Source organism: Vanellus vanellus, assembly GCF_965231255.1.
Source record: "Vanellus vanellus genome assembly, chromosome: 5".
Classification (NCBI taxonomy): domain Eukaryota; kingdom Metazoa; phylum Chordata; class Aves; order Charadriiformes; family Charadriidae; genus Vanellus; species Vanellus vanellus.
Window position 1 is genome coordinate 21,301,655 of NC_138910.1, and position 22,925 is coordinate 21,324,579.

A 22,925-nucleotide genomic window follows, 5' to 3' on the forward strand; every position below is an offset into this window, starting at 1 on the left:
TAATATAATATTACATTTATATTTGATTTATATAACAAAAGTGATTTTTTTCAGATATTTACAGTGTGGATGCTCATGTGCATTCCTAGCACACAAACCCCCTCCTTACTGGTGCCTTGTCAGGCTGACAGTTGAGTTTTTCTAGTGTCTTCATGCTCACTTTTGCTGACATGGCTAAAATGTTTCTTACTATACTGATGCTATTAAATAACTTGCTGATTGGGATATATTTAGTGCATAGGAGCCTGACTGGTGCCTTACATGTCCTAAATTCCACAGAGACTTTTAGGATTACAGCTAGCCAGGTCTAAAAGTGGCATAACTTTGAGGCACAAGTTCTGTCAAGGGAGAGTATTTGGGTCTAAGCTGAGGGTTTTAACGACAGCAAAAAAAATCACCTTTGATATAAACTTAGGAAAAGTAATCCAAATCATGCCATAACAAATTATTAATTAAAACACCACTGGAACCTTGACTAACTTAAATTAGCCTTTGTTTGCAGATGCAAATGCTGCCAGTCAGATGTGCAACTGACTGACTGAATTTCAGTTTAAAGTAAATTGTTTTTATTGATGGGTCTGATTTAAGTCAGATGGAAACACAATGTCAAAGTCACCATCTGCTAAACTGGATATCGAAGCCCAAACCATGGCGTCATTGATAGAAACTGAGGAAGTAGCCCCAGATGTGTTTCTGGCTCTTTTAAGAAGCTAAAGAGTATTTCCAACAAGGAAAGATTTCTGTAGTTCACAACTGACTTTATCATAGATTGTTTGCTACTGCTGCTTTTTATTTGGTGATCGGATAAAATCAAATCATATGAACCTGCTTTTTCACAGCATACGAAGATTTAGAATGATCCTGAGGTTCTAGTTCTTTTTGGCAGTTGAAGGCTAAGAATCGTTAGGCTTAAAAATATTTTTTAAATGATTATTTGTAATTTTAGATTTTAAAAGTTATTTTAAATAAAACCATATGCATTATCAATATAATTATTTTAAACATATTTTTATGTCAAATGTATACAGAAAAATATATGCTTCCTTTTATACCTTTCCTATATTATTGCTAACAAATTATGGATTGTATATGTGTCTAAAAAGTTCATCTCATTTCTCAGAAAAGTGTTAGATAAACACAGCTCTTTTGTACACATTTTTACTGGTCTCTTTAAGCCTGTTCATGTGAGGTCTGTTGGACTTACTCTTAACCCACTGGTTAATCAGTTTCCAGAACTATTACCTATTTTATGAACACGATGCCATATTGTATCTTCATTAAGTGTTGACAGTTTATAAGATTAATTAAAATTATTTTATCTTAATTATTTGAAGTTAATTAAAAAAGAAACTCTTCCATGGCAGATAATATTACATCTTATCAAAATAATAATGCACATTCCCTTTTTGCATCTTCATTTTAGCTCTTACACAATTTGCAGATTATGATGAACCAACTCATGATTTATCCATCTTTGCTTGTCAAAATGCTGAAACGCAAAGGTCAAAATCACATCCACAGATTTAACACAGATTATATTTTAAAAAGAGACATTTTCATTCAAGGACTTGAAATAACATTTTATTTTTATTAGGTTTACAGAAATAAGTTATTTATTGCATTATGGACACATTTAGAATACTTATCTTCTTTTTTTGTTGGTTGAAGTTGTCTATGATGACACCAATGAAAAGGTTCAAGGTAAAGAATGATCCAAATATGATAAAGATGACAAAATAAAGGTACATATACAAGTTGTCCTCATACTTAGGTTGATCTTCTACCTACAAAATATTATAAATTTTATTACCCATGAGAATACTAGATGTAAAAAACAATATATAATTTATGAATACGTAAATGCTATCTGAGCTAGAAAAGCTATAAACTGCACTCAGTTATTAAAAAACCCCAGCATGTCCATTACAATCAATATTTGAGAACTGGAAGCTGACAGAATGATTACTTATATGGAATTTTAAAGTAAATGGGCACACAGATATGTTTATGTACGTACATCTACACAAAGTTCCTCATATAGAAGAAAGAAGCAATGTAGGACCGAGAGCAGTCATTAGTACTTAAAATTTTAACAGCACACATCTAAATATTTTATATTGCGTTCAGTATATTTTCATCCAACAGAATCAATCAATTTTACTCTCGCCTAAATCTCCCTGGAACTCTTTTGATCTTACACGAGTGTTCTTGCATCCACCTAAGAACTGATACTTTCAATAAATTTCCAGTGAGCGTATGTTTTGTGAAATCTATTAAATTCAGGCAAATTTCTACAGGGGATTTTTGTATTGCTTTGATTCTTTGGGATTCCACGTCTCTATGCCTGCCCCTCTACGGCACAATGTGCTAGAGCGTAGAAATGCTGAAGTTAATGAAACAGGATCTGGGAGACAATTATCACTGTGTGATGATGGATATCGCTAATGTGACTATAACCTAGGTTGTATGGAACTAGTTCAGGCATCTGTGTTGCACTTTTTTGTTCAAGGTAAACCTAGTTTTAGTTTTGTAGTGGAATTAATTCTTTCCACTACAAATTCTAAGATTCATGATGTTCCTTTCTAGCCTAAATGTATCTGGAAAAAGTACATAATGTTGCTGATTATAATTTTAATGTTACTGTATGTATAGCTGTTTAAATTCTATACTCTATAAGTACATCAGAATATAACCAACAGATGAAAGTCTTTGAAAGTCTTACACTTACATCTCGTGAATCAACAGCAGCATACATAATATCCATCCATCCTTTGAAAGTAGCCTAGAAATAAAATACACTTCTTTATCTTCCCTATAAAAATTCATAATGTGGAAAATAACTAGGTCAAAGCATTTGAACCTTAACTTTTAATAAAATAATCTCTAAATTTATAAACCACATTTAATAACACAGGCATAAAACAATATTTTTCATAGTAGTACTACTTTTTTGGGGGAAATTATTTTTTAGGTATGCCGAAGGTATTAAAAATCAGGCTCTGCAGGTCTCAGCAAGGGCACAGTGTATTTGGAGCTGCAGATGCTTCCTTTGCAGGTGCAGAATGGTTGACTCAGGTAGACATTAATGCTGGAGATGTTCGGGTACAATCTACTAGAATCGCTCATGGTGACAGCCATTTTATCAAGTTTACAGCATGAATTGATGGGAGTCAGCAATACAACTTCTGGACAGATACCAACATGCGTCTGAATGTTTTTGGTATGGCTAAACTGCCATGGTATCCTTAGAAACGCTTTAATCCCACATAACTAAGATGAATAGAGACTGCTCATAATCAAAATATACATTGGTTCTTGAGGGATAAGATTTACAGAAGACCGAAAAGTGAACTGTGAAAGAGCTGTGAAAAGAGCTTTTATAAAAAAAAAAAGAGCTTTTATAAAACTTTGGGCTGAGTTCCTATAGAGACTGTCTAGATAGAATAAAGAGTAAAACAGATCTGCCATCATTGCTCTAAGGAGGCGATTTTAATGGCCGTGGAATGTCCGCTTTCTGAGGAACACCAAAGGGTTGGTGTGACATGCTCTTGAAGGTGTGAGTGCCTGCTCATTAGCCAAGGTTTCCAAGCTTATTCACAATAACGAAAAAAACAGCTAAAAAGTCTGTGAAATGAACAGATGAAGATCATCTCTCCTGAGAAGATTCAGGAGAGGAACCATCCCAAGGAGTATATTTGCATCTGTGCTTGCCAGAAGTAGCTCTGGTCCTTTGGTACAGCTGCTAGTTTTCACAGGAGAAAACTTGCACTCTGGGAGTATTCATGTCCTCCTGAATCTTGCAGTGCAATACAAATTTATTGCAAAGGTATGCTTGGAGCCAGGCTTCATAGATCTTTCTGGCTCAGCTGACGATTGACAGCCATTTAGCACACTTTGCATAGCACCATTAGAAGAGGAGCAGAGTTTGATAAGAGCAATAAATACAGAAGAGTGGAGGGAGTATGTTAGTGGAGGCAGACGGCTGAAGAGGTGACATGATACATGCTCAAGGACCCCTTAATCTCTTAAAAGTAAAGGGAGGAAGGGGATATTTGAAAAGGAAAATAATGAAAAATCAGAACAAAAAGAAATAAAGAAAGAGAAGAAGAACGAAAGGTCCACAGTAGTGATGTAGTAATAAAATACCAACACTGTCTGGCCGTGTGACACAGATGACATTCAGCCACAGCTTCAAGAGACTAGAAGGTTTCTTTATGCATCTTTGGAGGCAAGTATTGGTAATAAGATGGTTCACTTTAATCTCTAGTACAAGGGTAGCAATGAGATCTGAAGTCAGAGAATTAGAACCATCATTCAGTACTACCACTTGGCACATGAAAGTCACGTTGCCTTTAGAGGCAAAACATTTTAAGCCAGGTAGTTAATTTGGGAATCCAGGTCAGCTAGGGATACTGACCTGCTCTGGGGTAGAAGGGACAAGCATATCATTCTTGGATAACTTGGTCATATCAGAGCAGTAACAATCCCATGACATTTCTGACATATTTTCATACAGTGAAGCTGTATGTCAACTTACAGACAAGTGATTCTGCAGAGCTCAGTCATCTAAACATAATTGTTTTCTTTCTTTCTTGGGTTTTGGGTCAAATATCAGCTATCAGAAGCTCCATTCTAAGCCAAGGGGCCTGTAAAGAGCTAAGCTTTTTATTCCTCTGGCATAAGTAAAAGGTATGCTCAGTACCTAGAACAAAGACATTTCTGTACCACAGTGCATAGCAAAAGGACTTGAAGGGGAAATACAATTTACAGACTTTGTGTAAGTAGCAGTAATTAATAGAATGAATATGCCATGCAATACAATGACATAGTTCACAAGGATAAGGCTGTAAGTAACATAGTATTTATTTAGTATATTATAGTAACTCTTTAACAAGCATTAATGGAATATGATAGTTATAAATCAAGAGTATTTTTTGTGATAAAAGTATTTTATGTTTTTCTATTTTGCCCACAGTTTAGTGTCTTTGTAGATTCACATACTTCTTAATGAAAGATATTTATTTTAGTAGCAAGTGCTGTTTATCTGCAAACATCAAGAGAAAGTGTTATATGATTAACCAGACCTAATACCCAGTTAGGATCTGTCTATGAGTAACTATCCATATTCTTCCCATGGGCAGCTCCTACTTCTCTCAGAGGATTTCAGACCTCTTAGACAAGTATTATGATAATGGAGAAAGAATTGGCTCCATGCTACATGAAACATTGGGTGCCCCAATCTCAGATTTTGCATTATTTATGATTCCTTACCCTAAAGCCACTTCCAGGTCTGGAAAATCAAGCCCCTATTAAACAAATATCTGCACTGGATACACCAGGTTGATATATATTTTTATTATTACCATCTAACTTACAAACTGGTTCCTTGGATAAGTATAGACATGAAGAAAAATCCACTCTACCTTGAACAGGCTGTTGACAAAAGAAAAATTATTTCACAGTGCCAAAAGTGCCTAGATTAATGGATTTTGACCATGAAAGAATGTTGGTGTGGATGTGTATTGATACCTAGGAACAGATTATGTGGGAGGCATTGGCAGTAGTTGCTCACTTCAGACCAGACAGTCAGTTAGGATGTCTGCCCTCTTTTTAGCTGCTATCTGCCCTCCTGTCTTAAAAGATAACTGAGCTCATAAAGGAAGTGAGAGACCTTTTTAACAATTAGAGGGACCTCTGATCCTTGTCCACCATGGCAAGACTCATGAAATGCATTCCTGAAGTTTATATTTTGGTTTTAGCACCACTAAAAAGATTCTTGTACCTTTTTCACTTATTATTTTCACATTATTATTATCATCATGATGAGACTGTATTCCCTAGCCTTGGAATGGAAAGTTATTCTGCTATCATTAATACAAAAATTACAGGTAACAATGCAATAGAGTTGTGTAAGCTGTACATCATTGCTATGAAGAAATTATTCCACTATTAACAGTCTTAACTTGACCATTTTTCCTAGACTGCTTTAAAAAGAGCAAAAATAAAATATATAAATTTACTTACTACTTGAAGCAGAGCAAGATATCCAGCTCCTACATTATCAAAGTTTACTTTCACATTTTTCCATCGGGCACTTTGATTGTTCTTTATGAGTTCCTCACACTGAGTGTAGTTGTTGACATCGCTGACATCAAACATCTCACCAGTTGTGGTGTTGACACAGTGATAGAATTTGCCAGCAAACAGATTTACTCCCATGATGCTGAAGATGAGCCAGAATATAAGACAAACCAGCAATACATTCATGATAGATGGAATTGCTCCTACAAGGGCATTTACAACCACCTAGTATACAAATTAGACAAAATAGCCACTTAGTTTGTGAACAGAAAAATAAAAGTACTTCTGAAATGTTAAAACAGCATTCATATGGAATGGACAGTTAAAATATTACATTAAAAATTTACGGGGGCAATGTTACTTAAGGTTCAATAAAAACACTAATGAGATTGCAAAAAGCAAAAAATAATATGGAAACCAAGACAATGCAAAAGGCTGAAAAAAACTCAAAAAAAGCAAAAGAAAACCTGTTAGTAGCAAGATGGATTCTTAGAATTTGTGTGCTCTAGAGAAAAAGAGAGAAATAAATGTTAAATTCCAACCACACAAATCAAAATCTATAAATAGAAAATAAACCAGAAAAAGGCCAAAGAATGATGATGTGGAAGACTGAACAAAAATGTCTGCATGTAAAACCATCATTACTAATGATTTTATTCTCAGAAATTTTTTGTATATATTGGCACCAGTTTATTTTAGCAACTACATACAATGTAACATAATTAAGCATATCTTATTTAGTTGTTATTAACAGCATCTTGTATAAGTCTTGGTTTTAAATTACCTGGCTCACTATTGTTGCTCTTATACTTATTCGTTAGGGTTTTTTTTTTTAATTGGCTGCATTTAATACAGTTGAGCTACTCTATATGGGCAAGTGGCAGTAAAGGATCAGATGAAGTCCCTTGACAAAAATTTTCTCTTATTGTGATTGAACTAAAAGAAAACTGCAGATATCAGACATTAATTTTCTACAAAATCAGTAGAGACTGCAGTAGCTTTTTGTGTATGGTTTTGAAAATGTATTTTTCAAGTCACTAATTTGTCTGAAAGTAGTCTAAGATCAGTAGAGGTTTTGGCCATTTATTAGCTAGGGACTTACGTGTTGTTTGCAATGCAAATCATGTAAAACATAGTGGTAATGGCAGTGTGCCACAGGACACGCTCCCCTAGGCTGGCTAGTGTCGCCACCTCTAGAACATCAGCAGCCTCAACCCAGACAGGAGCCACACTATTTATTTGGGGACTTAAGACCTATGACCAAACTATAAACATGTATTGCAGCATCTGGGTATTTTGAGGGGAAAGATTAAAAGGAGATTTCTCAATAACATTACCCTGTTAATTTTTTATGCATGTTTTTCCAGGAAATAGCATAGTCTGCATTTTCAGCAGGCAGATTGTAGTAGTTTGGTGGGGTTTTTTTGTTTTTTTTTTTTGTCGGATTGGCAGAATATGAAAATAATAATTTCCTCAACGGGAATGATTTAGATGTGTAGGAGGAGAGGTAAGACGTCAGCAGATGCATTCGTATGAAGTAAAGGACACTAGCTAAGAAAATGATTTCGCATCTCTCCCCTTCCATACTTCCAACCCCATCCTTATTTCAGGTATTTGTTCAGAGAACCTTTCCCTAATACTACAGCATTTATTGTGGGATTTTCTTCCTCAGGCATGTAGACAGGGAGTCACAGGGAAGCTTTAATTTCTGGTGTGTCGCTGTTGTCAGTGGTTTGTTTTGTTTTCTGGCTAATCCTGTTCCATCCTGAACCACTGACAAACTAAGAGAGAATAGAATTTAGCTACAGAAATGCATAAAATAAAGTCCCCAGCTAAACTGGAGAAAAAAAACCCAACCCTCTGTTCTAAAATTTCTCATGTCCTTTTACTTTTTTAATATAGGTCCACAAATCAATGGAAATTTTAACAGTCAGGGGGCTGGGATAACACAATTATGCAGCAGTGAGCAGGCAAAATTAATGAGCTCAAGGTCTAATCTCCAAATGTAAGCTGTACATGTGTCTTGGCATATAAGGACACGTCAAAAGGCCTTTTTTCCCCACACATTTTTGCATGCATTTCCATTCTGGAGTTCTTTGCAGAAAGCATGAGTGTCACAATTCTACATTATTTTTTGTATGCGTACATTCATTCAGACTCATTCATTTTATCTCACCCTCATTCCTTCAAATCGTGACAAGGCTCTTAAAGGTCTTAAAGCTCTTAATGTCCGAAGCGATTTAATGGCACCAAGTTCAGAATAGCCCAAAGCATTGGCTATTAAACTAACCAATGAGACCTATAAAAATACAAAAAAAAATCATAATTATTATTAAAATTGTTATACACTTTATTTCAAAAGAGTACAGATTGAATCAACAGAAGGATCAACAGCAACAAATGGAACACCATTCTTGCTTATAGTGACACTGGAGGCCCAATCCCACAATTTTCATACTTTCTGGAAAGGCAAGAGGTCATATGAAGGCATGTTTGAAAAAGGACTATATGCTATTAAATGTCTGTTACAGCTGGATAGGGTTTAACAGTCAGATGGAAGCACACTGTCGGTGAAGGATAACTTTTTCAGAAATATTTAAAGACAAAATAGCCATACTTGCAGTAACTTCATTACGGTTCAACCTTCCAAGCAATTTAAAATTCAGAATACATTAGGATAGTTTATTAACTACTGACAATATTATTAATATCTATAATCACTAATACGCTAAATAATGTAGTGGTTAATTAGCTTTTGTTATAAATATTACTTCTAAGTCAAACACTCAGTTCATGGCAACAATAGCCAGGGTATCTGTGAAATACATATTGACAGAGGTGGTACTTTCCCACTTGCCTGACAGCTCTCTCAATAATTTCTTTTCTCTTTTAAGTATAGGAAAATACTATAGGATAGATATTAAGAGATTTTAGCATTATACAGTAAGTTCTTTATTATCTACAACAGTAGTGAGCTCCTGATTCACATCACCAGGATTTATTATAAGCCAATCCACTTCAGGAAGGAGCAATTAATTTGCTTCTCAAATGGAACAGAGTTTTAAACACTGTTAATGTGAAATAATTTAATTTACTTTGAGCAGTTTGAGAGCCAGGAGCAGGGAAATATCATACCTTACTTATATTTTCTTCAGTTCTACCACCAAAAGCGTAGAAGACACATAAATGAACATTGACATATTTCTGTCCTTGAAAAAAATTCCTCAAATGTTCATTTCTGTTCTTCAGCCTAGAGAATTCTTCAAATAATTGGCTGTACAGAAATAGGCATTCATTGATAATGGTGGTAAGATTTTGCCCATTATATGAAAAGGTGTTTTCTATGTTACTTGTATCCATAAAGAACAATTAGATGAATCACGAACACAAGAGTTACAAGATCAAGTCTCAAAAGGACAATCCAAGAGCAGATAGAAATCAGTTATTCATTGCTATGTTGCTATGTAAATTAATCTAACAGAAAACACTATTTTAGTGAATTCATATCACTGTACCTTTCAACTGGATTACATGTCAGGATGTAATTCTTTTTGTCAAAGGAGAGGCTTATTTTGTGTAATGGATAAGTTTATAAAGGAACTTGCTGTGATTTACAAGCATATTAAGAATGAAATCTTAACTGATTCTCTGTAGTCTGTAACTGAGTTCTGTTCACTTACAAGAGATAACACTGTTATTTCTGCCATTATATTAATTATTGTCATTAATTGCTATTAATAATTGTCATTAATTCAATTTATTTGTCCTGTAATTTTACAGTGAGGGAGGGGTTTTTTTTATCCTTAGCCACTCTTAATATATTCCAGAGGTAACAAGACATGGAATTCTCTGTATTTTAAATAGAATGTTCGTTGATTTACGCACATCAACAAGATACCCAGATATGAAAATAGACTAGTGTAAAGACAACACATCTTACAGATATAAAAAAACCCTATGAAATATACATTAAAAATATGTCTCTCACTGGGAGTGCAAGACATCTCTTTTAAAATTGAACTCACATTAATGGCTCCTTCATTTTATACTTTTCTTCCAAAAATGGCACTGTGCCTTGGCTATCTTTCACAAACAAGACTCAATACAAGCTAGTTACATATCTGTAGCTCCTGTAACTTCAGTGACGCTGCGTATACTGGCAGTTCTTAGGTTCTGATTGTAAGTCATTCTCCAGCCTAGTTTGTGCCTTCCATTCCAACCTATTTGCAGCTTTCTTACCATGGTGCTAGTGCTGTTACATCATAAACCTGAAGTTGTTTCACAGAGGAATACTTCATCTATTGTAAGCAACACGTTTTCCTCTGAAGAACAATTCAACTGAGAGGCAAAGATTTGCTTGGAATTCTTTGATATTTATTCTATTGTATTTACAGCATAAGTCTATACATCTTTTCTGTACTGCTCTGGTTTTCTCAATCTTCTTAGCTTGGTCTTCTGTCATCTGTTCCACCTGTTTTGTTGCTAGTAGATGAGAAAATAAATGACTCTGTACACTGATAAATAGATTAATTTCTTTCTTTTGAGACAGAAATGCATGCAGATGCAGTAATTTTAAGAAATGAATGAAAATGAATTCAAAATGGTGGATAAAATTTTTATATTCATCTCCTAAAACTGGAGGGTTGAATGTCCACATTTTTGTGTATGAACCTTCTAATGTAGACTATCTGTTCCAACACTGCTTATCCTGTCTTTCATGTAGTTTAAGTGTTCAGGTATTACACTTAATTATGAATAAAAATAAACTGCAAGATTTGGAAAAAAAAATCCAAAGATTTTTGGATTTGGGGGTTGGACTAGATGATCTCCAGAGGTCCCTTCCAACCCTGACGATTCTGTGATTCTGTGATTTTCTTCCTATTGAGAAATTAATGATTTTTCTTATTTTTTGGGAGATAGATACTATGTTATTGGATTTCCAGGTAGGCATTTTTGACACTCTCGGAGACAGGACACTGGACCCAATGTAGCCTTTCTTATGCCCTATTTGCCCTTTCTTATGTTATGGTCCTATGCTAAGATAATATTTTTTCTATATGTACTTGGTGAATAATTCTTAATTTATGGTAGTTGCTGGCAAGTATTCAACAATCATTTTGTTTAGATGCATAATTGCAGGCTATGATTCTGTTCCCTAACTCACTAAACAAGAGCCTTGGGTTTCATGCATATATCATCTGAATATCCCTTTGAATTAATTAATTCATTTTATTAATTTCTGGATTAGCCAATTTTATCCTAGTGTACCATGTTAGGTTACACATAAAGACATGAGACTGTCTAGGAAGACAAAGTGACATCTCTTTCTGTATCTGGTTTCCCAACACATCAATATGCTCATCTTCTTATTTCTTCTTATTTTTATTATGAAGTTGTCAGGACAGCAGGCGCCTCTTACTCTGTGTATACAGCATTTAGCATATTAGTATAATGTGTCCCTGATCTTTTCCAGAATGCTGCTGCTGAATTAATTACTCTGAAAAGCTAATAAAAAGGTTGAGAGCACAGTTTAATTAAATTACTTTAACTATTTTAAGAAAAAGCATGAAACATTTTTAGCTATATGAAGAAATATTATATAAGACATCAATATGACTAACTTTTAATGTACTATACAGCATGGCCCATTGGAGTGTTTTTTTGCTACATGTCATTGTTCAAAAACTGTACCCATTGAAATTTTATCAGGCATGAGCAATTTCAGGAAGGTCAAAGATTTCATTCTGCTTACAGATTCATTACTGCCCCACAGTACTTGGCAAAAACGTGATTTGTTTTAAGTTTTACTTATTTCCATTTCATTCAAGTACAATTTATTAACATGATAATTTAGAAATAAAGTGTCTATATCAAATTATAGGACTAGCTTAGAAAGTCTAAAAATATACAGCATAAAACAGTATCCATTTAAGGTTATCTAAGATTACATATCGTAGCAGAAAACTACACAAACAAATTTAAAAACTGACGAACTCATTGGGTATTCCCAGATTCCCTATCTCCTTCTTTGATGACCTATCTCCTAGCTTTGTATGTGGCACAGAGAACTTGGAGCCATTATAGCTGTACATCAAAATAATCTCAATCATGACTGATGGCTTCTGGAAAAAGGGGTAAGAGCAGAAAACAAGGTGCAGGTTGACATACTCTGTAGCATCTGGTTGTATTGGGTTAAGATATTGCTGTCTCAAGCCTTTACTGGATACGTCTGCCAAAATTAGTCTCCCAAAAATTTTTTGCATTCAGTCTCTTAGCTTAAGCCACTGATAAATGTCAACTAATTGAACTAATTTACCAGATTGTGATTTTGGGTAGATAAGGCTCTCCACCCAAGTATTGGCTCCTTGCTACAGATATTGTTGCATATAGCAGAAGAGTCGGGTGGAGAGATGGAACGGTAAGGTCTTAAACTGAGGTGGCCAGATGTACCAAGAGCCATCTGTCCTGGCTGACAGAGCTGAAAATTGCAATTTCTTTGTGTAATTATTAAAATCTAATTTGGTCACAAACACTGAGAGCAACTATGGGTATTTCTCACAGTGAGAGACTCAGGTATGGAAGACATTAAAGGTCAAAGCCCTAAAGGGCTATCAGTGTTGACTCTTCAATGATTTTAGAGGATGGAATTAAACAATTTGATTAACTTTAGTCACTTCTAATGAAGAAGGGCTCACTGGTGTTCTCACTGGGACAATGCCACTGAATCACACCTGTTTAAACTGCCTGTTAAAGCAGTGTAGAGTCTCTACTTTTCTATAGGAAGATAACATGAATTCATGTATTTCTTTCAAGTGTTGTCTGGTGGTGCTAAAGGAATTGCTGAATTAGCCTTAGGCACAGTAAGACATTTTTTATCACTTTCTGGAACACTGAATATAATTCTTCAAAAGTAGAAGGTTTCAATCTCATTCAGTGATACTTTTGTTTATAAAATTAAAAATCATAGGTAAAAAGTTGGTAAAATAAGCTGATTTACTTATGATGATGTTCTTTATAATTCTGAGAGCCTGCTCAGATAACAGCATCTCTGAGGCTAAACTATTATTAAGAAACCACGGAGTATGTCTTAGAATAATCTGTTTAGGTTTATGTTACAAAAAGAATAATTAAAACATGAGTTGTAGTTTATCTAAAAAAAAATATAATTCCATTCTTAACATAATCCTGGAAGGGAGCATCTGTCTTCTGCATTAATATCCTCTTAAGAAAACCATTCACACTGTTCCATTCTAGTATAGATTTTCAGGACAGAGCTAGAGATTAAAAATATAACAAAACTAACTTGGGCAGGTTAAAAACAATGAGAGAAGGTCTTCCATTTTGAGTTATGGGCCAATCTAGCTAGGGTTTTTTTTCCACTGGGAGTCACAAATTCAATACATTTCTATTATATATTCATAAAGAATAAGAATTTGTTTGCATAGGACTTATGCAAACTTCTCAAGAAATACGGTAGCCTGGGCAGAAATTACTATAAATGCACATTTGCCCTGAGATGCCGTCTCCCAGTTCCACACAGAGGACATGTAGAGCCAATGAACTGGGTCAGATAATGTGTGAAAGCAAGAGACCAAAATATTCTGGGAGTAAAACCAGCTTTGATCCCTTCGGACAACATAAGCAAGGCCCTTGCACAGAAGTATTTCACAGCTGGGAAGGCAGCCAAGAAATCTTGTATATCTTCTATCATAAACCCTGCCAAATCATAGCTGATTTAACTATTGCAGATTGTCAGCCCATTAAAACTAATTAATTTTTAGACCAAATAGCCACTCTTTTTCTGTTTTACTAAAAATGATAACAGTATAGTGTTGGGGGATGAAGTTCTGAGAAATCAGATGAAATCCAGACCAAATGTATTGTTTCACTTGCAAAGCTCCTGTGTTTGTAGAAGAAACTGGCACAATGTAGCGTCTTTTTTGCGAAGGAATAAGGTAGTATGATCAGAGTCCATTAAAAATAGCTTGTTTCAAAATTAGTTTTTTTCCTTATAAAATCTAAAGTTTGATACAACCTGGGTATGAAATTATTAACTATGAAGAATGAACAAACTGATGGCCAGCCATCCTTTTCCTTCTGGCATATAAATGTACTTTAAACAACACATCCAGATCACTGCAGGCTACTACTAATGCAGTATAACTATACAATGTGAATTATTTTTGCATGTTTATAGAAAGATTACTTAGTAGTAACGAGTTTTACAACATAAAGGACTTCACTCTAGTGAATTTTACAATATTAAAGACTGAGTACTTACATCAACAATCAGGAAGTCCAGCCAGCACCAGGCATTAGTAAAATATATTTGAAAACCATATGCTACCCATTTTAAAAGCATTTCCAAAATGAAAATATATGTAAAAACTTTGTCAGCATATTCCAGCATGGTCTTAATAGTTTTGCGCTGTTCGATATATATATCTTCAAAAGCCTACGAAAAAAAATCCGGTATTAGTAATGTTTCACAGAGTATATATGATAAAAATAAGGAATAAATCAATAAAAAATAAGGAGGTCAGAGCTAATCTTTCCCCTTGTTCTCCTGCATTCTCTTATTTTACATATTTCCCATCTTTAACCATACTACAAATTGGAGCAACTTTATGTATCCTGCAATGTCTGGAGTTGAAAATATATATCCCGTTTTACTAATGGATGAAGAAATAAACTCAAAGCATGAATTTTTGTCCACTGTGGTATTAAGAAACTTTCACATACACGCACAAAAAAACCCCTTTCTTATACAAAATCTGTTCCAGATATGTGTATTCCTTTCTAGAAAGCAGTTAGGGAGATTACATTTCTATCCTCCATCAATCAAACTTATGTCTAAAAGTCAAATTAGAGAGCAATGTATTTGCTAGAATGTACACTATGCCCATTGATACTGTAGCAAATGTTCAACTTGAGTAAAGCTGGAAAGGTGGGTAATGTAAATCTTGTTGGAAAGTGGTTGTTAGTTTTAATTTGCTGTCACACTCTTCCCTATCTCCTGCCTCCAAAAAACAAAAAAAATGAAGTCATTACTTAATTTTTTGTATGGTCTTTCGTAAGCAGAATCCAAGAAGTTGCTGAGCCTAGAAGGAATTAAGGACTTAAAGTCATACATTTATCTATATATTCACAGTTAACAATGGTCCTTTGTACTCAAATCTCTTGACGAACATGCTGAAAATTGGCAGGCAATTTAAATCGTGGGCATCTATGCTGGCTTAAATAAAATTGCACCAGGTTTCAGTGGTAAACAAAAAGTATCACTAAAAAAGTGAATGTGAAACTTAACAAACTTTTTCAAGTTCAGGACAGGTTTCATTCCATCCTGAAATGATGGAACACAGGTAGTTTTACATAGTTCCAAGCAAAACAGCTTTTTCTGAAGCAAATTTGAATTTTGCAGTGGCTTCTAAGGAGATATCTAAATATTTCAGCATATACAATTTTTTGCTACTTACTAGTGCTCCACTGCTGAGGAGAATCATGAAGACAATGAAAGTCTCAAACCAGTTGTGCTCAACTATGCTGTAGCAGGTTTTTCTAAGATTCCACCAAATTTTTCCTTTGCCATCCTCTATACTTACTTGACAACAGGGAAATTTCTGCACACAACCTGCATTAGATTAAGAGATATTAGGATCCAAAAGCAAATTATTTCAAAGTCAATATTTACTGTGGTATCAACATTGTCAGAAGCTTTAACAATTTTTTAAATAATTTTTTAAATTAAACACTGGAATCCTTTTTTATAGGATCGTGAATATCTGAATTTAGATAAGTAATTTGGAGAGAAACCAGACAATACTGCACATAATTATGAGTAATCTCAATCCCAAAAGCATTGATATTTTTGACTGTTGGCATGTAATTGTTCCATTTGTTGATGGAGTCTCACAAAAATTAATTTCTTCCAAATTTCAAGGGCCCTTTCAAATAACTGAAAAGCATTTTAAGACTAGAAAAGTTAATGAAGTTTATTAGTTACAAGATATATGCCATGGCCAGGCAGATAAAGTTACTCAAAGCCTATGGAAACCTTGTTTTGGCATCTGATTTCCAGTATTGTAGGATGAGTATTTTCTTTTGATTATTTAGGCCATGAAGGTCCACCAGATTTGAATGTATCAAGAACTTAATTATGCCTAGCAATAATGCCATTTTACTGATACATGTCTTAAGTCAACAGTGATTCTACAACCTTCTGTAAAACAGGCTTCTGGTTCAAGAGCTTCTTCACTTTCAATTTCGGCTTGCTCGCCCTCTCCAGGAGGGGCAATGTCAACTGTGCTGCCTTCTGATGAACTGGATGCATTTAGTTTCTGCAAGTAAAGTTCCACAGAAAAAATTTTTCTCATTAGATACATATTCTGTAAGAAATGATACTGAATCAAATCATGCCAGTCTCTGACTTTGGAAGAATGCTAAATTTATACTGATAAATATGCATCACCATAAGTAGCAACATAGTACTGAGATATACATTGTATGGTTCTGCTTCCCAGTTTATCTCCTCATAGGGAACAATTAAATATCATTTGGCTACTAACCTTATCCACGTATAAGACTTCTGAAGTATTCTCAGTAGTATTAAAAGAGAAGAGCTTGCATGTACCACACTCTCAAGTTATTTCATTTTCTTTACTATACTGGATTACACTGAAAATGTATCTTAGTTTTCCCAGTGAAATGAACTAACAGGAAGCTCCGCATGTATCTTCATGTCCACTACAGATGGTGTTTTCATAAACATACACCATGTCTTGATTAAAGTGTTGTAAATTTAATGGCATTTAATGGCAAATTTCTGCACAATTTAATTTTTGCAGAAAGCACAGATTACCAGATCTGAAATTTCTTTTTTGCATTTCAGTCTCCTGTGCATATTCAGAGACCTCCTGAGGTGCTTTCCATCCCAAATTTTTCTGTCATTCTACTACTTTGTGTACAGTGAAATACTATAGTGCTTAGTATGGTAAAAGCACCTCTAGATCTGAAAACTGCAAGAACTGGAGAGTGATATAAAACAACTGAAATTAAGTAACTTTTTACCAAGTACATTGAAATTTGGATCAGGTCAAGCTGTTTTTCAGTCATGCAAGACTGCCCATAATTTTCGCCTTTTAAGAAAGCATATTTTGAAAGGAAAGATCTGCTAAAGATGTACACAACTAATTCAGTAATTAGACATAGAGTTTGTAACTTGTTTTCAGTTGTCGATACTGCTTGCATCTTTAATTGCTTTCATCCAAAATACCTTCTTTTTTACTGTGATGTAAGGCTTGTAATCAGAAAGCAACATTAAAAAAATCACGACGGTCAAATGCGTCTGATTTATATCATGTAGGAGTAATACATAGTAATTTCGAGGGGGTTATATAATGCGCCTCTAACTTAAATACTTCAAATTGCACAGGCACTGATGTAACAGAAAGGGCATCTGGTCACACACTAGGTTTGTGGTTTCAGCTCAGCAGATCTGGTCATGCCCTTTGGCCTATATGAAGACTTTTCCATACAAATTTTTTGAGAGAATGCTTAATACCAAGTACTTCTTACATTTAGTTTTCAAGATAGTGACATTTTAAAAATATATAAAAAAATACTATCCAGATGATTTGAATGGTTTTGCAATAAATAATAAAAAATAACTTTTTAAAGAGGCATTTCCACATATTCTCTCTTGCAGAGACCCTGCTGCAACTTAAAACTAGTTATTTAACTCTTCAGTTAAAACTCAGTCCCTTCATGAAAATGCATTGGGAGCTAAGGGCTTTTTTTCTGCCTGAAATGAAGCAAATGACATGTATAACTTAATATAGTTTGGTAAGCAATTTTTTCCTCATATTCAACTCTTACATGAGATGAATGAAGTTGAAAAAAAATTCATGTTGGGTGATGTATAATTTCAGGGTTAAGTTTCAAGAAGCTGCCCTTCACACACACCTGCACATGTAGCCAATATAGGGTCACTCAGACCTCAGGCTGCATGGTTTTTACTGCATTGTAACCAAAAATAAAGGACTTCATTGCATAATAGAAAAGATTTCTAACACAAACAGAGGTATGAGTTTGAAAACCATTCTTTCCCTTTTTCAGTATTTTGATCTGTCATACCTGGAAAATCATGCTGACAAACGTGAAAAGATTTGTATAAATACACTGAGAATTGGATGTTTCCAATGGTTAATTTTTGCTTAGTAAACATGTTAAAATATTATGTTTCCTTTTTCATACTGCATTTCCTCTATGATTGCCGAAATATATATGTATTTTTTATATGTAAAATCGTTACAGCCATATGGCCTCTAAATGGAATAATTGTATTACTGGTCACGTAGATCAGTAAATCTGAAATAAAATATTATGTACTTCATATAGTGAGAATACTTAAACCTTTTCTTTCTGTATTACATTTACAGACTGAAATGCACATTAATGCATAATATATTAAGCATTATTAGCACACCGTCTTATTACCCACACATAAGACCCTCTTTTAAAAAGGAAAAAGAATTTGTGAATTAATTCTCTTATTATATATCATTGTAATATAAAGAAGTAAGAAGTCTGAAATCTGTGACTGAAATTATAGGCAGTTTCTTCATCAAATAAAAACCAAAGATTGTGAAAATAATAATCTGTCACATTCAAGTTAGGAAAATTAAAACTAATTCATGGCCTGATCCTTCATCATTAAATCAATTACTTAATAGTAGCAAGATAAAGGTTCATAGTAAGCGTCAATTATTAATCTATATGAGTGCCAATTAAAAGACAGTCAATTTTTTAACTGCCTCTTCACATGTATACTCTGTTGCAGACGGCCCTGTCAGTGTAGCTGCTAAAAAGCAAGTGACAGAAATGCAATTTATAATTGGTGCAAACAAAATCTACCATAATTCTCTTCATTATTTTTCACATAAATCACTCTCTTCAGTATTTTTCAAATAATCTCAAACAATTACATAGTTAAAAAAAAAACTCATTAAGTTAATAAAACTTCTCTTCTTTGCTTCAAGACCCTAAATTAGGAAAGAACCATTGCATTTTAAACAAGGCGACTTTAATGATCTTTTTCTTCTAACAATAAAACGAATAGGAAACTCAAGATACATGATGGATTAACAAAATCTTCTTTTCACTTCATAAATGTGATTATCAGCCTCTAGAACACACCATGCCCTGTAAATACTTATTTGCATCTTCAGTGATATCACATTTTCCTTTACAAGGATACAATTGAAAGCGATTGCTTATGATGCAGCATTCTCAAGGCCCGAATCAGCAAAACAACATGCTTGACCAGAGCAGAAGCCTGAGCAATACTGTGGAAACCACACACAAAAATAAAATAAAAAACAAGACTACCTCAATGGGATTATGTTTTTCTGCAAATAGTGTTATAAATATTACCGTATAGAATATAACATAAAAAAAATGCTTCATCACCAACCCAAATACTTGGTTAATATATGTATAATCAGCCTCCATACTGTCCTTTCAGAGCAGTGCATCTCTTTTCAACAGCTTAGATCATTAGAACAAGCTTTGACCAACAGCATGTTAATGTGCCCATTTACAAGAAAATGCATTCACTTAAGCCCCAGTCTTGCTCTCATTTGATTTTATTCTAGGTTTCAATAAGAGCAAGAGCAGGCTACTAAAATTTTAAGCTTTACAAACAGCTTCATGATTCAAGTGACAATAAAATAAAGGGATTCAGCCATTACAAATTGCCTTTTCAGCCATGTGGTTTTATCTTTTGAATCTTGAAAGCTGCACTGTAATTCAGTGACAAAATATATAATAACGGGGATCAATGATTCCAAAGTGATTCTAAACTGACTTTAAATCTCAGATCTTACAATATTTGACTTTTGTATAATATTAAGAGAAACACTTTAAAAGTCTCTTTCCATAGAGTTTTATTTGATGTTTAAAGCATATCTTGGTTTAAAATTCAATCAGTAAAATTCATTTTCAGAATACACACCAATAAGAATTTTTTTTTTACATGTCTGGACAATTTATCTATGATATAATAGAGATAGGTCATACTATACTACAATCAATGGTACAAAACGAACCGTTTGGTTATCTTTTTGAAGTCAGTGAGACTCTGCCTGAAGGCAACAGCTTTGAATCCTGCTGTAGGACTGAAATCTCAATCCCAATAAAAATTTGATGACGAGTTTTACTAGGATAATTTGACCTCCTTAGTTTCATGTAACTTTGGCTCCTGTTCAATATTTGCTGTCCCTGTTCCTGAAGGCTCTGCCAATTATACGTAAATGGAGATTATACTTGCCTATAATGAAAAAAACCCTAGGGTAAATATACAGGGAATTTTATAGAAATGATGCTGACTACTCCATAGTCTGTCTAATTTACACCAAGTAAAGTCCCCCAACTCAGTCACAGACTGCTGTTGTGAAATACATTCCAAAATACCGCTATTTATGAAGGAGTTTAAAGTTTAAGAAAAGAGTATTTGTAAAGTGCTTTGCTTTGAGAGTTTTTCAGGGGGGCTATTTGCTAAGTATAATTTTGGCAATTATGAAACTACTTTGTCTGATTACAGTTCATAAAACTCAAGATATGCACTGCCCAAATTAATATATTGTAGTCTGTAGCATCTTGAAGATTCGCATTACAGTGCATTGTAGTTTTAAAAGTACAACAGTGTAATTTTTATGCAAGTAGCTACTGCAATAGTTTAAATGTTATTCATTAAGGAGCTGATGTTGTGGCAGTAATAATTTCATACATCACTTAAGACTTTTCATTAAATATTTACATTTATAAGGGCTGAATCAAAAAGGGTTGTTTTTATTATTTAAAAACTGTGCATGCTCCCTTTTTCTTTGGCCTCTTTAACGGATAACATTCCAGTACTTTTATGATCCATACTTCAAAACCTGTAGAGCATGCAGTTATTGCTAAACACTGTATTGAAATATCCAGAAAAATCATTAGCAGAGTTAAAAAAATGTATGTCGGGGTTGCCAATCCCACCTGACCATGCCGTGATGTGAGTCCCGTGACTCAGCAGAGAGCAGCTGTGCATGTTTCTACTGTCTTGCAATGGGTAGGGAAGGTACAGAGCTGAGTAGCATGCAGGCCAGTCAAAATCCATTAAAAAGTGATTATATATATATATACATATATATGTATAACTTGCTTAGGTAACCTGTGTGAAAGTGGTGACACGTTGCTCTACCTGGTTAAAAAGCACCAGAGCTGCATTCTTGATTGCTCCAGCTTGGTTTTACCCCTGTGAGAAGTAAGAATGGTAGGTAGTGAAGTTCAAGACACAGGATCTCTAGTTTTCCTCTTTTTGGAATCTCTAATTCAAACACGGCTTTAACACAGTTAAAACATAATTATTAAATAGTTTATGATTAGTTGGCAAAAAGGGAAATACATACCACCTGAAATGTCCAACAAAATTTTCTACAGAACTCGTTAGTTTATTTTAGAGAAATAAGAAATGCAGAAGCTAGACCTAATAATATGCACTCTAAAATTGTGATTCATAAATAAAAATACAATGAATTAAATTAATAAAGACATGGTTAGCAGATTTGGAAAGTATTCCAGTATTTATATAGTGCTTAATACATATTAATGAAAAAATTATGGGGTTTTTTGGTTTAATGTTCTAGTCTTCATTTAACTATGTGACTATCTCTTTTATTTGCAAAATACTTTGAAGATGTATATCTTCCCATTCCTCCTTCGTCCTCTCATAATGGTGGCAGAACTTATAGGTCTCAATGAAAACAAACCTCCTGAATTTCTCTTCACATTAAATGTGATGAAGTATCATATTGTTTAAGTTTCTAGTTTTAGATTAGTATGCGGTATACTTCTGACTCTGTAATCGCTCTCCAATTGTTTCAAAAGAGAATCGGATTGGTGTCTGGACAGTGACCCATCGGTGTATCCAGAGATATGGTTTCATTCATTAGTTATCTACAGCTAGTCCATAACTTAAAGAATCTGTGACTTTTGAAGATAGTGTCCCAGAACTGGTCAGTTTTAGAAAAGGGGAATTTAGATTGTTGGATATTTTAAAACAAATGTGATAAAAAAATCATCCAACAAATTGATCAACTCTCTACTGGGTATGTTTTGGCTAAGAAATTTATTGAAGTGCAATGGCGATGCCTAACTTTTGGGAATGCAATAACTGTGTTGCCTTCTTTTTACTTCACCTAGTCACAAAAGCCCTAGTGAAGCCAATTAGAAAACTGAACTTATTCCTTGTTTTGAATATTCAGTGGATTAGATGATGAAGGATATTTTTAATTTTATTAAAACCCTCTGTTGTGTTAACTGAGCAGCCTTACTTCTCCAATCTGAATTTGTACTTACTATACATATACTGTAGATGTAAAGGCTTTTGGAATGCTGAATGATAGAGGCCTGTAAGTATATGTATTTCTTTAGCTGTGAAATAAGCTTTCCATTACTGATGAATATCTTTGAAATTACTTTGCCATGTTGAAATCCAAAACTTTATTCATAAAGTTGTGATTCAGATATAATGAACAATTGTTAAGTGGTACAGAAATACAACAGTTAGGACTCTTATGTTTGGTAAGATTAACATAGTCCACTCATTTCACTGATTAGCAGGCATATTTTGTAATAGAAACAGCATGCACAATGCTAACTTTAAAAAGCACCAAATTATCCCTTTTAGTTACTTCTAATTTTCTTATTAACTTTAAAGTTCATTATCTCAAGTATCTAAATTTCAGAGCAGAAATCTGTTATTTCTGATGGTTATTTCATTGGGTATTGCACCTCTATTTTCTGAC

The 22,925-nt window shown here is 34.1% G+C and overlaps 1 protein-coding gene across 1 annotated transcript in view; it reads right to left on the bottom strand.

The window, feature by feature from the left end:
- LOC309672013 (sodium channel protein type 1 subunit alpha) overlaps positions 1–22,925 on the bottom strand; it is a gene marked incomplete at both ends in the record, with an annotated part of 554,434 nt that overhangs the window by 3,616 nt on the left and 527,893 nt on the right. Inside the window, 7 exons of the mRNA XM_082483406.1 lie at positions 1,643–1,784; positions 2,729–2,782; positions 6,025–6,306; positions 8,258–8,380; positions 14,363–14,536; positions 15,558–15,712; positions 16,298–16,418. Of these exons, the coding sequence (XP_082339532.1) occupies positions 1,643–1,784; positions 2,729–2,782; positions 6,025–6,306; positions 8,258–8,380; positions 14,363–14,536; positions 15,558–15,712; positions 16,298–16,418 (1,051 nt within the window). The remainder of the gene's footprint in view (positions 1–1,642; positions 1,785–2,728; positions 2,783–6,024; positions 6,307–8,257; positions 8,381–14,362; positions 14,537–15,557; positions 15,713–16,297; positions 16,419–22,925) is intronic.